A 12,718-nucleotide genomic window follows, 5' to 3' on the forward strand; every position below is an offset into this window, starting at 1 on the left:
CGTACCGGTACCCCCTGTATATAGCCTCCACATTGACTCCGTACCGGTACCCCCTGTATATAGCCTCCACATTGACTCCGTACCGGTACCCCCTGTATATAGCCTCCACATTGACTCCGTACCGGTAACCCCTGTATATAGCCTCCACATTGACTCCGTACCGGTACCCCCTGTATATAGCCTCCACATTGACTCCGTACCGGTACCCCCTGTATATAGCCTCCACGTTGACTCCGTACCGGTACCCCCTGTATATAGCCTCCACATTGACTCTGTACCGGTACCCCCTGTATATAGCCTCCACATTGACTCTGTACCGGTAACCCCTGTATATAGCCTCCATATTGACTCCGTACCGGTACCCCCTGTATATAGCCTCCATATTGACTCCGTACCGGTACCCCCTGTATATAGCCTCCATATTGACTCCGTACCGGTACCCCCTGTATATAGCCTCCATATTGACTCCGTACCGGTACCCCCTGTATATAGCCTCCATATTGACTCCGTACCGGTACCCCCTGTATATAGCCTCCATATTGACTCCGTACCGGTACCCCCTGTATATAGCCTCCATATTGACTCCGTACCGGTACCCCCTGTATATAGCCTCCACATTGACTCCGTACCGGTACCCCCTGTATATAGCCTCCATATTGACTCCGTACCGGTACCCCCTGTATATAGCCTCCATATTGACTCCGTACCGGTACCCCCTGTATATAGCCCTGTTATTGTTATTTTATTGTTGCTCTTTTTCTTTTTACTTTACTAAGCAAACTAAATATTTTCTTAACTCTCTTTGTCTTAACTGCATTGTTGGTTGAGGGCTTGTCAGTCAGCATTTCACTGTACGGTCTACACTTGTTGTATTCAGCACATTTTGGATTTTCTTTCAAACCATGTCGCACATTGGCCCCATTTTATTTATAGAAAGACACAATTGGGATCATTAACATTGCGTGGGTGTCCATAATAAAGCATTACTCTGCCTTTTTAACAGCACTATCAACAAGTCAGGTCCTACAGGCCCTAGTTTCTACCTTCTTAACAACACTATCAACAAGGCAGGTCCTACAGGCCCTAGTTTCTACCTTCTTAACAACACTATCAACAAGGCAGGTCCTACAGGCCCTAGTTTCTGCCTTCTTAACAACACTATCAACAAGGCAGGTCCTACAGGCCCTAGTTTTGTCGCACCTGGACTACTGTTCAGTCGTGTGGTCAGGTAACACAAAAAAGGACTTAAGAAAATTGGTTCAGAACAGGGCAGCACAGCAGGCCCTTGGATGTACACAGAGAGCTAATAATAATATGCATGTCAAACTCTCCTGGCTCAAAGTGGAGGAGAGATTGACTTCATCACTACTTGTATTTATGAGAGGTATTAACATGTTGAATGCACCTAGCTGTCTGTTTAAACAACTAGCACACAGCTCAGACACCCATGCATACCCCACAATACATGCCACAAAGGGTCTCTTCACAATCCCCAAGTCCAGAACTGGGAGGCACACAGTACTACATAGAGCCATGACTACATGGAACTCTATTCCACAGTACTACATAGAGCCATGACTACATGGAACTCTATTCCACAGTACTACATAGAGCCATGACTACATGGAACTCTATTCCACAGTACTACATAGAGTCATGACTACATGGAACTCTATTCCACAGTACTACATAGAGCCATGACTACATGGAACTCTATTCCACAGTACTACATAGAGTCATGACTACATGGAACTCTATTCCACAGTACTACATAGAGCCATGACTACATGGAACTCTATTCCACAGTACGACAGAGCCATGACTACATGGAACTCTATTCCACATCAGGTTACTGATGCAGCAGGAGAATCAGATAAAAAAAAAACAGATAAAAATACACCTTATGGAGCAGCGGGGACTGTGAAGAGACAAACATAGGACAGACACATGCACACACACACACGATAACGTGCACTACACACACACACGATAACGTGCACTATACACACATACACATGGATTTTGTTTTGTAGTGGTGGAGTTGGGGCCTGAGGGCACACAGTGTGTTGTGAAATCAGAAAATCTATTTGAATGTTTTTAAAATTGTATGAACTGCCTTAATTTGGCTGGACCCCAGGAAGAGTAGCTGCTGCCTAGGCACCAGCTAATGGAGATCCATAATAAATACAAATGAAGTGGGATGAAGTCCCATGTACTTACCACTGAGAACATGGAGGAGAGGCACACAGTAGAGAACCTAAAAGTGGCATTAACTATTGCTGAGTGGGTGGGGAACAGGGTCATGTCTAGATGGGATGCAGCTTTTATCAAATTGACATGAAAAATGTCATGTTTTGTCTAACCGTTTTTCTAACCTTAACCTAATTCTCCTAACTTGCTACGTTAATTATCCTAACTTGCTACGTTAATTATCCTAACCTGCTGCGTTAATTCTCCTAACCTGCTGCCTTAATTCTCCTAACCTGCTGCCTTAATTCTCATAACCTGCTGCAGATGTTTTCCTAAACCTTCTAGGAAAAGTCAATTTTGACTTGACAAAACCCAGAGGACTGCAGTAAGAGTCATTGTCCAACACAGAGAACTTAATTTCCCCCTAGCAGTCATACTCAATGGGGGCTGAAAACCGACAAAAAAGGGATGTTTAAGTAAATGTTTTCCATTTGTCGCATCCTTATTTCTATGATGGCGAACGTCAGACTTCTCTTTCACTGTGGTTGTTAGAATAGGCTACCGTACTGATTTAACACCCTGAAAACAACACTGTTTGCTGTCGTGGCGTTTTGCGTCATTCTGGTTGGTCAGAGTAGAGCAATGTTTTTTATTTTAACGATTCAAATAGAGAAATTATTTAAAATGCCCATCCCTATGACCCATCATCTGTCCGGTATGTTACCTTGTCTCTGGACCCTCAATAACTAATGTGACTTAATATGTCCTGCAGATTCTTCCTCTGATGTTGGGGAAGAGCTTCCCCCTCTGCCTCCCTCTCCGACCTTCACCCCTGTAGAGAAGGAGGAGAAGACTGGTAACCCTGTAGAGAAGGAGGAGAAGACTGGTAACCCTGTAGAGAAGGAGAGGAGAGAACCATCATCAGTTCCAGAGACTGGTGAAGCGGTAAAACACCTCGTACTATTCTGCAATGGAATGAAATGAAATGTCAGAATGCACACTTATGATCTGTTGACACCAGGTGCCCCAAGGAGAAGAGATGCACGAGGAGGGGAGAGCAGAGAGCACTTTGCTGGATACTGGTAGGTGATGACTGTTGATAACTGATAGCTAGTGACTGAAATGGCTTGTTACTGGGGCAGTATCTCTGGGCATATGTTAATGTTTCACCTGCCCACCTCTGTATGACATCAGCAAGTTATCTGTAGAAATCATCAACCCTTTTCCTATTTTCCTTGGCTGAGGTAGAGAGCCCATTTAAAAAGCACGCTCCCATCAAGACCTCCAGCCCCAAGAAGCGGCAGGAGGGGGATGAGGACAAGGACAGAACAGCCTCTCCATTGCTCTTGATCTGTGATGATGATGATGATGATGAAGATGACTACGGCCCTGTAAAGCAGCCTATCACTGCCCTGACACCACAGTGCAACGGACAGGCAGCAGACGGGTAAGATGCATCCCAACTCGATACTGAAATAGAACGCTTGACAACGAGTTTGTTGTTTTTAGTCTTGTTGTAGATGTGTTATATTGATTCAAATAGGGGGAACATTTGTTTCCTCTACACTTCTCTGATGTTCCCCCCTCTTTTATACCCCCATGGTGTTTTCTCTTCTATACCCCCCTGGGGTTCCCCCTTATTTTATACCCGCCCCGGTGTTCCCCCCTCTTCTATACCCCCCTGGTGGTCCCCCCTCTTCTATACCCCCCTGGTGGTCCCCCCTCTTCTATACCCCCCCCCCCGGTGGTCCCCCCTCTTCTCTACCCCCCCGGTGGTCCCCCCTCTTCTCTACCCCCCCGGTGGTCCCCCCTCTTCTATACCCCCCGGTGGTCCCCCCTCTTCTTACCTCCCTGGTGTTCCCCCTTCTTCTATACCTGCCTGGTGTTCCCCCCTCTTTTATACCCCCCTGGTGTTCCCCCTTCTTCTATACCCCCCTGTGTTCCCCCCTCTTCTATACCTCCTGGTGTTCCCCCTCTTTTAAACCCCCCTGGTGTTCCCCCTTCTTCTATAACCCCCTGGTGTTCCCCCTTCTTTTATACCCCCCTGGTGTTCCCCCTTCTTCTATAACCCCCTGGTGTTCCCCCTTCTTTTATACCCCCCTGGTGTTCCCCCTCCTTTTATACACCCTGGTGTTCCCCCTTCTTCTATAACCCCCCTATTCTATACCCCCCTGGTGGTCCCCCCTCTTCTATACCCCCCTGGTGTTCCCCCTTCTTTTATACCTCCCTGGTGTTTCCTCTTCTATACCCCCCTGGTGTTCCCCCTCCTTTTATACCTCCCTGGTGTTCCCCCTCCTTCTATACCTCCCTGGTGTTCCCCCTCCTTTTACACCTCCCTGGTGTTCCCCCTCCTTTTATACCTCCCTGGTGTTCCCCCTCCTTTATACACCCCCTCCCTGGTGTTCCACCTCCTTTTTACCCCCCCCCCCCCCCCCCCCCCCCGGTGTTCCCCCTCCTTTTATATCCCCCTGGTGTTTCCTCTTATATACCCCCCTGGTGTTCCCCCTCCTTCTATACTTCCCTGGTGTTCCCCCTTCTTCTATACCCCCCTGGTGTTCCCCCTCCTTCTATACCCCCCTGGTGTTCCCCCTCCTTCTATACCCCCCTGGTGTTCCCCCTCCTTCTATATCCCCCTGGTGTTCTCCCTCCTTCTATACTCCCCTGGTGTTCCCCCTCCTTCTATACCCCCCTGGTGTTCCCCCTTCTTCTATACCCCCCTGGTGTTCCCCCTCCTTCTATACCCCCCTGGTGTTCCCCCTTCTTCTATACCCCCCTGGTGTTCCCCCTCCTTCTATACTCCCCTGGTGTTCCTCCTTCTATACCTCCCTGGTGTTCCCCCTTCTATACCTCCCTGGTGTTCCCCCTTCTATACCCCCCTGGTGTTCCCCCTCCTGTTATACCTCCCTGATGTTTCCTTTTCTCCAGGGGATATGATGCAGTGCTGGACTCTCCTCCCTGTCGGTTTTCTGTCGGCAAACAAAAGACGCCATCTCGCAGTATGCCGAAGAAGGAAGAGACACCTTGGTCAGTCTACTGGACTGGTTCAGTATGGTGGCTCTGTAGACTGATCTTAATCCCATCTCCTGGCTTTGTTGGGCCATTTTGTCTCTACCTATTATAGTTCATAATAATCAGATCAGTGCTAACACAGAACAGGAGACCTGGGTTAGGTTAGTTGATGGTTTAGAGCAAACCTTTTGTGTTTTATCTGTGTAGTCCAAGGAAGGTGTTCTAGAATCTGTCTTATTCTGTTCTAGGTGTGTGAACATTTAAATGAAATTGGGATGTTAAATGTTTACAAAACTACTACTAACAGGTCCTGATCCTCATCATAAAGGGAAAATAAAAAGATGAACATACCCAACGCAACAATGTTATAATGTAAGGAGGAGATATATATACATCTTTATAATTATATGCCACAGATAGTGCCTTGCGAAAGTATTCGGCCCCCTTGAACTTTGCGACCTTTTGCCACATTTCAGGCTTCAAACATAAAGATATAAAACTGTATTATTTTGTGAAGAATCAAAAACAAGTGGGACACAATCATGACGTGGAACGACATTTATTTGATATTTCAGACTTTCTTAACAAATCAAAAACTGAAAAATTGGGCGTGCAAAATTATTCAGCCCCCTTAAGTTAATACTTTGTAGCGCCACCTTTTGCTGCGATTACAGCTGTAAGTCGCTTGGGGTATGTCTCTATCAGTTTTGCACATCGAGAGACTGACATTTTTTCCCATTCCTCCTTGCAAAACAGCTCGAGCTCAGTGAGGTTGGATGGAGAACATTTGTGAACAGCAGTTTTCAGTTCTTTCCACAGATTCTCGATTGGATTCAGGTCTGGACTTTGACTTGGCCATTCTAACACCTGGATATGTTTATTTTTGAACCATTCCATTGTAGATTTTGCTTTATGCTTTGGATCATTGTCTTGTTGGAAGACAAATCTCCGTCCCAGTCTCAGGTCTTTTGCAGACTCCATCAGGCTTTCTTCCAGAATGGTCCTGTATTTGGCTCCATTCATCTTCCCATCAATTTGAACCATCTTCCCTGTCCCTGCTGAAGAAAAGCAGGCCCAAACCATGATGCTGCCACCACCATGTTTGACAGTGGGGATGGTATGTTCAGCTGTGTTGCTTTTACGCCAAACATAACGTTTTGCATTGTTGCCAAAAAGTTCAATTTGTTAAAAAAGTTTGAAATATCCAATAAATGTCGTTCCACTTCACGATTGTGTCCCACTTGTTGTTGATTCTTCACAAAAAAATACAGTTTTATATCTTTATGTTTGAAGCCTGAAATGTGTCAAAAGGTCGCAAAGTTCAAGGGGGCCGAATACTTTCGCAAGGCACTGTATATAAAGAGCTTCGCATGTCATCTTCGTTAAGTTGGGAAAATGGAAGAAAAGGGCAAGCGACAGCAACAAAATCCTGTCTGGCAAATGGCAATACTTTGAGAAAGTGGTGAAATGCAAAGTGTGCGAGGTGTAATTGAGGTACAGTAATGGTAGTACAGATGTCTAACCATGTGAAAGGGACGCACCGTGAGACACACCGCTGCTGGCAGCACAGGCCCCCAACAACAGACATCAGACTGCTTCACACTAAAGAACTGTGATATGGGAGTGAGATCCTGATTCCAGAAATGACTGCAATTGATATGCAGCCATTGTCAATGGTAGAGGATGTTATTTTCAATACCCTCATGGCATATCTAGAACCAGACTACAAGATGCCATGATGGCCTTGGTGGAGAAATTGTACAATTATTACTCTGCAAGCTCTCCAACTATTTTTCTTATGAATCATTGCTAGGTAATGTGTTTTTGTCTTATAATATGAAATGACAGTAGACTACCGGTAGCCTACTGAATCTAGGACTGTGGTAGATTGATCTTCATTGTACCTTTGCGGTCATACGCATTAGGACCATATTCTGCATTGTGAATTCATGTGGAATTGTATCACTTGTTCTTATTTTTTTTAACAGAAACTGAACAAAATGGCAGTTTAAATGTTAAGATAATTTTCAATGTATCACAACCCTATTGTGTTCATTCTCCAGGAAGTTGACTCTGTCCCTGTGCAGCATAGAGACAGAGCCAGAAGAGCCTCCCCAAACAAGCCCGTGTCCAGCAGTAGAACCCAAAGAACAACCAGTACCAGGGAAGACGAGTCTGGCCCAACCTTCAGAGAAGAAGAGTCTGGCCCAACCTTCAGAGAAGAAGAGTCTGGCCCAACCTTCAGAGAAGAAGAGTCTGGCCCAACCTTCAGAGAAGAAGAGTCTGGCCCAACCTTCAGAGAAGAAGAGTCTGGCCCAACCTTCAGAGAAGAAGAGTCTGGCCCAACCTTCAGAGAAGAAGAGTCTGGCCCAACCTTCAGAGAAGAAGAGTCTGGCCCAACCTTCAGAGAAGAAGAGTCTGGCCCAACCTTCAGAGAAGAAGAGTCTGGCCCAGCCCTCAGAGAAGAAGAGTCTGGACCAGCCCTCAGAGAAGAAGAGTCTGGCCCAGCCCTCAGAGAAGAAGAGTCTGGCCCAGCCCTCAGAGAAGAAGAGTCTGGCCCAGCCCTCAGAGAAGAAGAGTCTGGCCCAGCCCTCAGAGAAGAAGAGTCTGGCCCAGCCCTCAGAGAAGAAGAGTCTGGCCCAGCCCTCAGAGAAGAAGAGTCTGGCCCAGCCCTCAGAGAAGAAGAGTCTGGCCCAGCCCTCAGAGAAGGAGAGTCTGGCCCAGCCCTCAGAGAAGGAGAGTCTGGCCCAGCCCTCAGAGAAGGAGAGTCTGGCCCAGCCCTCAGAGAAGAAGAGTCTGGGCCAGCCCTCAGAGAAGAAGAGTCTGGGCCAGCCCTCAGAGAAGAAGAGTCTGGGCCAGCCCTCAGAGAAGAAGAGTCTGGCCCAGCCCTCAGAGAAGAAGAGTCTGGCCCAGCCCTCAGAGAAGGAGAGTCTGGCCCAGCCCTCAGAGAAGGAGAGTCTGGCCCAGCCATCAGAGAAGAAGAGTCTGGCCCAGCCCTCAGAGAAGAAGAGTCTGGCCCAGCCCTCAGAGAAGAAGAGTCTGGCCCAGCCCTCAGAGAAGAAGAGTCTGGCCCAGCCCTCAGAGAAGAAGAGTCTGGCCCAGCCCTCAGAGAAGAAGAGTCTGGCCCAGCCCTCAGAGAAGAAGAGTCTGGCCCAGCCCTCAGAGAAGAAGAGTCTGGCCCAGCCCTCAGAGAAGAAGAGTCTGGCCCAGCCCTCAGAGAAGAAGAGTCTGGCCCAGCCCTCAGAGAAGGAGAGTCTGGCCCAGCCCTCAGAGAAGGAGAGTCTGGCCCAGCCCTCAGAGAAGGAGAGTCTGGCCCAGCCCTCAGAGAAGAAGAGTCTGGCCCAGCCCTCAGAGAAGAAGAGTCTGGCCCAACCACCAGAGAAGGAGGCAACACCGGAAAGGAAAGCCACATCCTCCTTCCTCCAGAAGCTGAGAGAGGCTGGTCAGTCCAAGCCTGCCTGGTGAGTCCACATCTATTGTCTTCATTTAACTGAATGAATGGTTAGAACTGCCCTGTGTACAATATCCACAGAAGTGGCCCTCCCTGTTTCTACACCCAAAGGCCCAACATCACGAGACTTCCGGGAACGCTTGCGAAGCATACCAGGCTGGAGTTTGGGATTTGACTTCTCAAATCCCAATGAGAGAAGTGAAATATTCTTCCATCGTTGTTAATTGTCTCTGAAAAATAAAGGCACAACCTAGATTTGAGCCAATGTCTTAAGTAGTTGAACATGTAACTAATATGTCGTGTCTTTGGCATTAAAGTGAAGACTGTTATGTTATCAAATCAATTCTCTGTAATTATTATTACGTGATTAATCTAATCATGTAAATGTAATTAACTAGGAAGTCGGGGCACCAAGGAAAATCTTCAGATTACAAAGTTATAATTTTCCGAATTGAACTCTTCAGATATTTTAATATCTGATCAATTAGTCTTCTAATTAATGAATTATTCTTTAACTCACGTTAGTCTCATTCCAAACATCATAAATTGTTTATCTGCACGAACCCAGTCTTCACTATGAATCATCCATACATCAAATGTCATAATCATTTATTTATTAACTAAATAATCACAGAAATGCATAAGCAAACAAACAGTCGATATGAAGACTAGTAATTCGTATCTAAGATTTGCTCTTATTCTGTAGGGATCGATAGTCTCAGAGTTCAACCATTTCCAGCCGTGTAGCCAATGCTACATAAGTTTAATGCTAGCTAGCAACTTACCTTACTGCATTACTTACTTACCTTACTGCATTCGCGTAACAGGCAGTCTCCTCGTGGAGTGCAATGAGAGGCAGGTGGTTGGAGCGTTGGACAAGTTAACTGTAAGGTTGCAAGATTGAATCCCCCGAGCTGACAAGGTGAAAATCTGTCATTCTGCCCCTGAGCGAGGCAGTTAACCCACCGTTCCTAGGCCGTCATTGAAAATAAGAATGTGTTCTTAACTGACTTGCCTGGTTAAATAAAGATTAAATAAAGGTGTAAAAAAAACAAAGGGGTCGACCTCTAATCGTCATGTGTGTTTCCTGTCCTCTCTGAAGTCACCAAATGAAACACACTCATCATACCCATCCATTCCAAGGTGGGAAGTGTCCACGGACCCTTCCCACCTTCTCACAAGTTCAGCCCTAGGAAAGGGTTAATGCTGTGTTTCTGTTCAGCCCTAGGAAAGGGTTAATGCTGTGTTTCTGCCCTAGGAAAGCCCTAGCGTCTCCAGTGAGAGAAGCTCCTCTCACCGACCTGGAGGATGACTTCCTGATCCTGGAGGACGATGGTCCTTCCTGGTTCTCCCTTCGCAGGAAGACTGACCCCAACAGGACCACAGCCACACCTCAACCGCAGCAGAAGGATCAATCATACAGCAGTAATGACGCCTCAGCTGACACACTCACCAAGGCCAGCCAATCAGAGAAGGATACAGCCAAGCTGAGATCAGGAGGGACAGCTGAAGTGAAAACTAAAGAGAAGAATGCTACTGGAGGCTCCTCCCTCATACCTGTCCTCACCAAGTCTACAGCCAGGAAGAAGAGGGACTCAAGTCCCCAGGGTGATGGGCCTGTCGAGGCAGACCACATAGAACAAGACCCGAAGAAGAAGGTCAACAACCCGTTATCTGAACCGACAGCAGGTTACCTGGAACCAGGAGGAGGGGCTAAGCCTAAACCCAGCCAATCAAAAGCCCGCACCAAAACAGAAAAGAACGTTCCCAGAATATCTAAATTCCAAGCTGGTATCCAAGGTAACAAGGTGAACCCCAAGACGAGCCGAGGACGAGGCCTGCAGTCTGGGAAGACCAGGAGACTGTCAGCTGGAGCTGGGGAGGAGCCCGTCAGCATGGAGGAGGAGAGTGAAGCTGCTTCAGACCAGGATGTTTCACCAGGTAAGATCAGCTAACATCACACATCACAATGGTTTCTTTGACTACAATGTTCATCACAAGTTCAAGTTGTATAATTTGTAGGTATAGGAATACAGTTGAACGCCAGAAGTTTACATACACTTAAGTTGGAGACATTAGAACTTGTTTTTCAACCACAAATTTCTTGTTTACAAACTATGGTTTTGGCAAGTCGGTTAGGACATTTACTTTGTGTATGACACAAGTAATTTTTCCAACAATTGTTTAGACATAATATTTAACTTATAATTCACAGTATCACAATTCCAGTGGGTCAGAAGTTTACATACACTAAGTTGACTGTGCTTTTAAACTGCTTGGAAAATTCCAGAAAATGATGTCGTGGCTTTAGAAGCTTCTGATAGGCTAATTGAGATCATTTGAGTCAATTGGAGGTGTATTTGTTGATTTATTTCAAGACCAGACTACGGTTTGCAACTGCGCATGGGGACAAAGATCGTACTTTTTGAAGAAATGTCCTCTATACTGATGAAGCAAAAATAGAACTGTTTGGCCATAATGACCATCATAATGTTTGGAGGAAAAAGGGGGAGGCTTGTAAGCCGAAGAACACCATTCCAACCGTGAAGCACTGGGGTGGCAGCATCCTTTTGTGGGGGTGCTTTGCTGCAGGAGGGACTGGTGCACTTCACAAAATAGATGGAATCATGAGGTAGGAAAATTAGGTGGATATGTTGAAGCAACATCTCAAGACATCAGTCAGGAAGTTAAAGCTTTGTCCATTTGGAAGACCCATTTGCGACCATGACCCCATGCATACTTCCAAAGTTGTTGCAAAATGGCTTAAGGACAACAAAGTCAAGGCATTAGAGTGGCCATCACAAAGCCCTGACCTCAATCCTATAGACAATTAGAAAACAAAACTGAAAAAGCGTGTGCGAGCAAGGAGGCCTACAAACCTGACTCAGTCACACCAGCTCTGTCAGGAGGAATGGGCCAAAATTCACCCAACTTATTGTGGGAAGCTTGTGGAAGGCTACCCAAATCGTTTGACCCGAGTTAAACAATTTAAAGGCAATGCTACCAAATAGTAATTGCGTGTATGTAAACTTTAACCACAACTTCTGATGAAAGAAATAAAAGCTGAAATAAATCATTCTCTCAACTATTATTCTGACATTTCACATTATTAAAATAAAGTGGTGATCCTAACTGACCTAAAACTGAATTTTTACTAGGATTAAATGTCAGGAATTGTGAAAAACTGAGTTTAACTGTATTTGGCTAAGGTGTATGTAAACTTCCGACTTTGACTGTATGTTTTGCTCTCAACAATAAAAACAACAAAATAAAAATATTCACAAAAAAATCAATGGAAAAATGTAGTGCACATAAAAATCTAGGCTAGATGTTGTCTTTCCTCCACAGTTCTACAGTTGGCACCGACAGGACAGAGACTAGTCAAGGTCCCAGCCAATCGTAAAGCCAAGGAGGTCGGCCCCTCCCCTACAGGTGAGGCTGACTCCTCCCAGGCCGGCCAGCTAACCCAGTCAGCAGGGAAGAGGAAGAGGATCAAGCCTGGTCCCTGGTGGCTCACCAGCCCTTTCAACACACAGGTCACAGAGACAGTCAACACACACACAGCAAACAAGTACAAACACAATAACAAGAAAACAAAAACCAAACCAGCAAGATATTCCTCTGTGGAGTCAGGGCAAGAGGAGGGGACATCAAGACCCTTGTTTAATCAGAACGCAAAGAAGAAACCCTCGTCCAATCAAACCGCAGAAAATAAACCTTTGTCCAATCAGACCACAGAAAATAAACCCTGGTCCAATCAGACTGCAGAGCATAAAGCAGAGAAGCCCAAGAGGGGCAGAACTAAGAAGCAAAAGACGACCAGTAGAGAGGAACCAGCGAGGCCTGAAGGTCAGAGAGAAGAGGAGGAGGCTGAGGCCTCTACGGCAGAGCAGCAGGAGGAGCAACAGGAGCTGGGGGGGCTCAGTCCCATGCCCAGCCCTCTCAGACAGCATACACTCACCCCAAGTAAGGCTTCATACTAACACCACCCTTTTCCTTCAAGTGGATATAGCTCACTCATAAATCAAACTTAGTAAAATACAAAATATGTACTCTGTCATCTCAAAC

At 46.2% G+C, this 12,718-nt stretch overlaps 1 protein-coding gene across 4 annotated transcripts in view; it reads left to right on the forward strand.

The window, feature by feature from the left end:
- Window positions 1-12,718, forward strand: part of si:ch211-161h7.4 (protein piccolo) — a 48,019-nt gene that overhangs the window by 17,799 nt on the left and 17,502 nt on the right. For 3 of the 4 annotated variants that reach the window (XM_036945621.1, XM_036945619.1, XM_036945622.1), the window contains 7 exons: window positions 2,963-3,135; window positions 3,212-3,272; window positions 3,439-3,637; window positions 5,116-5,214; window positions 7,263-8,660; window positions 9,909-10,591; window positions 11,999-12,616. In XM_036945621.1, coding sequence (XP_036801516.1) covers window positions 2,963-3,135; window positions 3,212-3,272; window positions 3,439-3,637; window positions 5,116-5,214; window positions 7,263-8,660; window positions 9,909-10,591; window positions 11,999-12,616 — 3,231 coding nt within the window. The remainder of the gene's footprint in view (window positions 1-2,962; window positions 3,136-3,211; window positions 3,273-3,438; window positions 3,638-5,115; window positions 5,215-7,262; window positions 8,661-9,908; window positions 10,592-11,998; window positions 12,617-12,718) is intronic. The other variant, XM_036945620.1, reaches the window with a different exon arrangement.

This window comes from Oncorhynchus mykiss, chromosome 15 (assembly GCF_013265735.2).
Source record: "Oncorhynchus mykiss isolate Arlee chromosome 15, USDA_OmykA_1.1, whole genome shotgun sequence".
In the NCBI taxonomy this organism is placed as follows: Eukaryota; Metazoa; Chordata; class Actinopteri; order Salmoniformes; family Salmonidae; genus Oncorhynchus; species Oncorhynchus mykiss.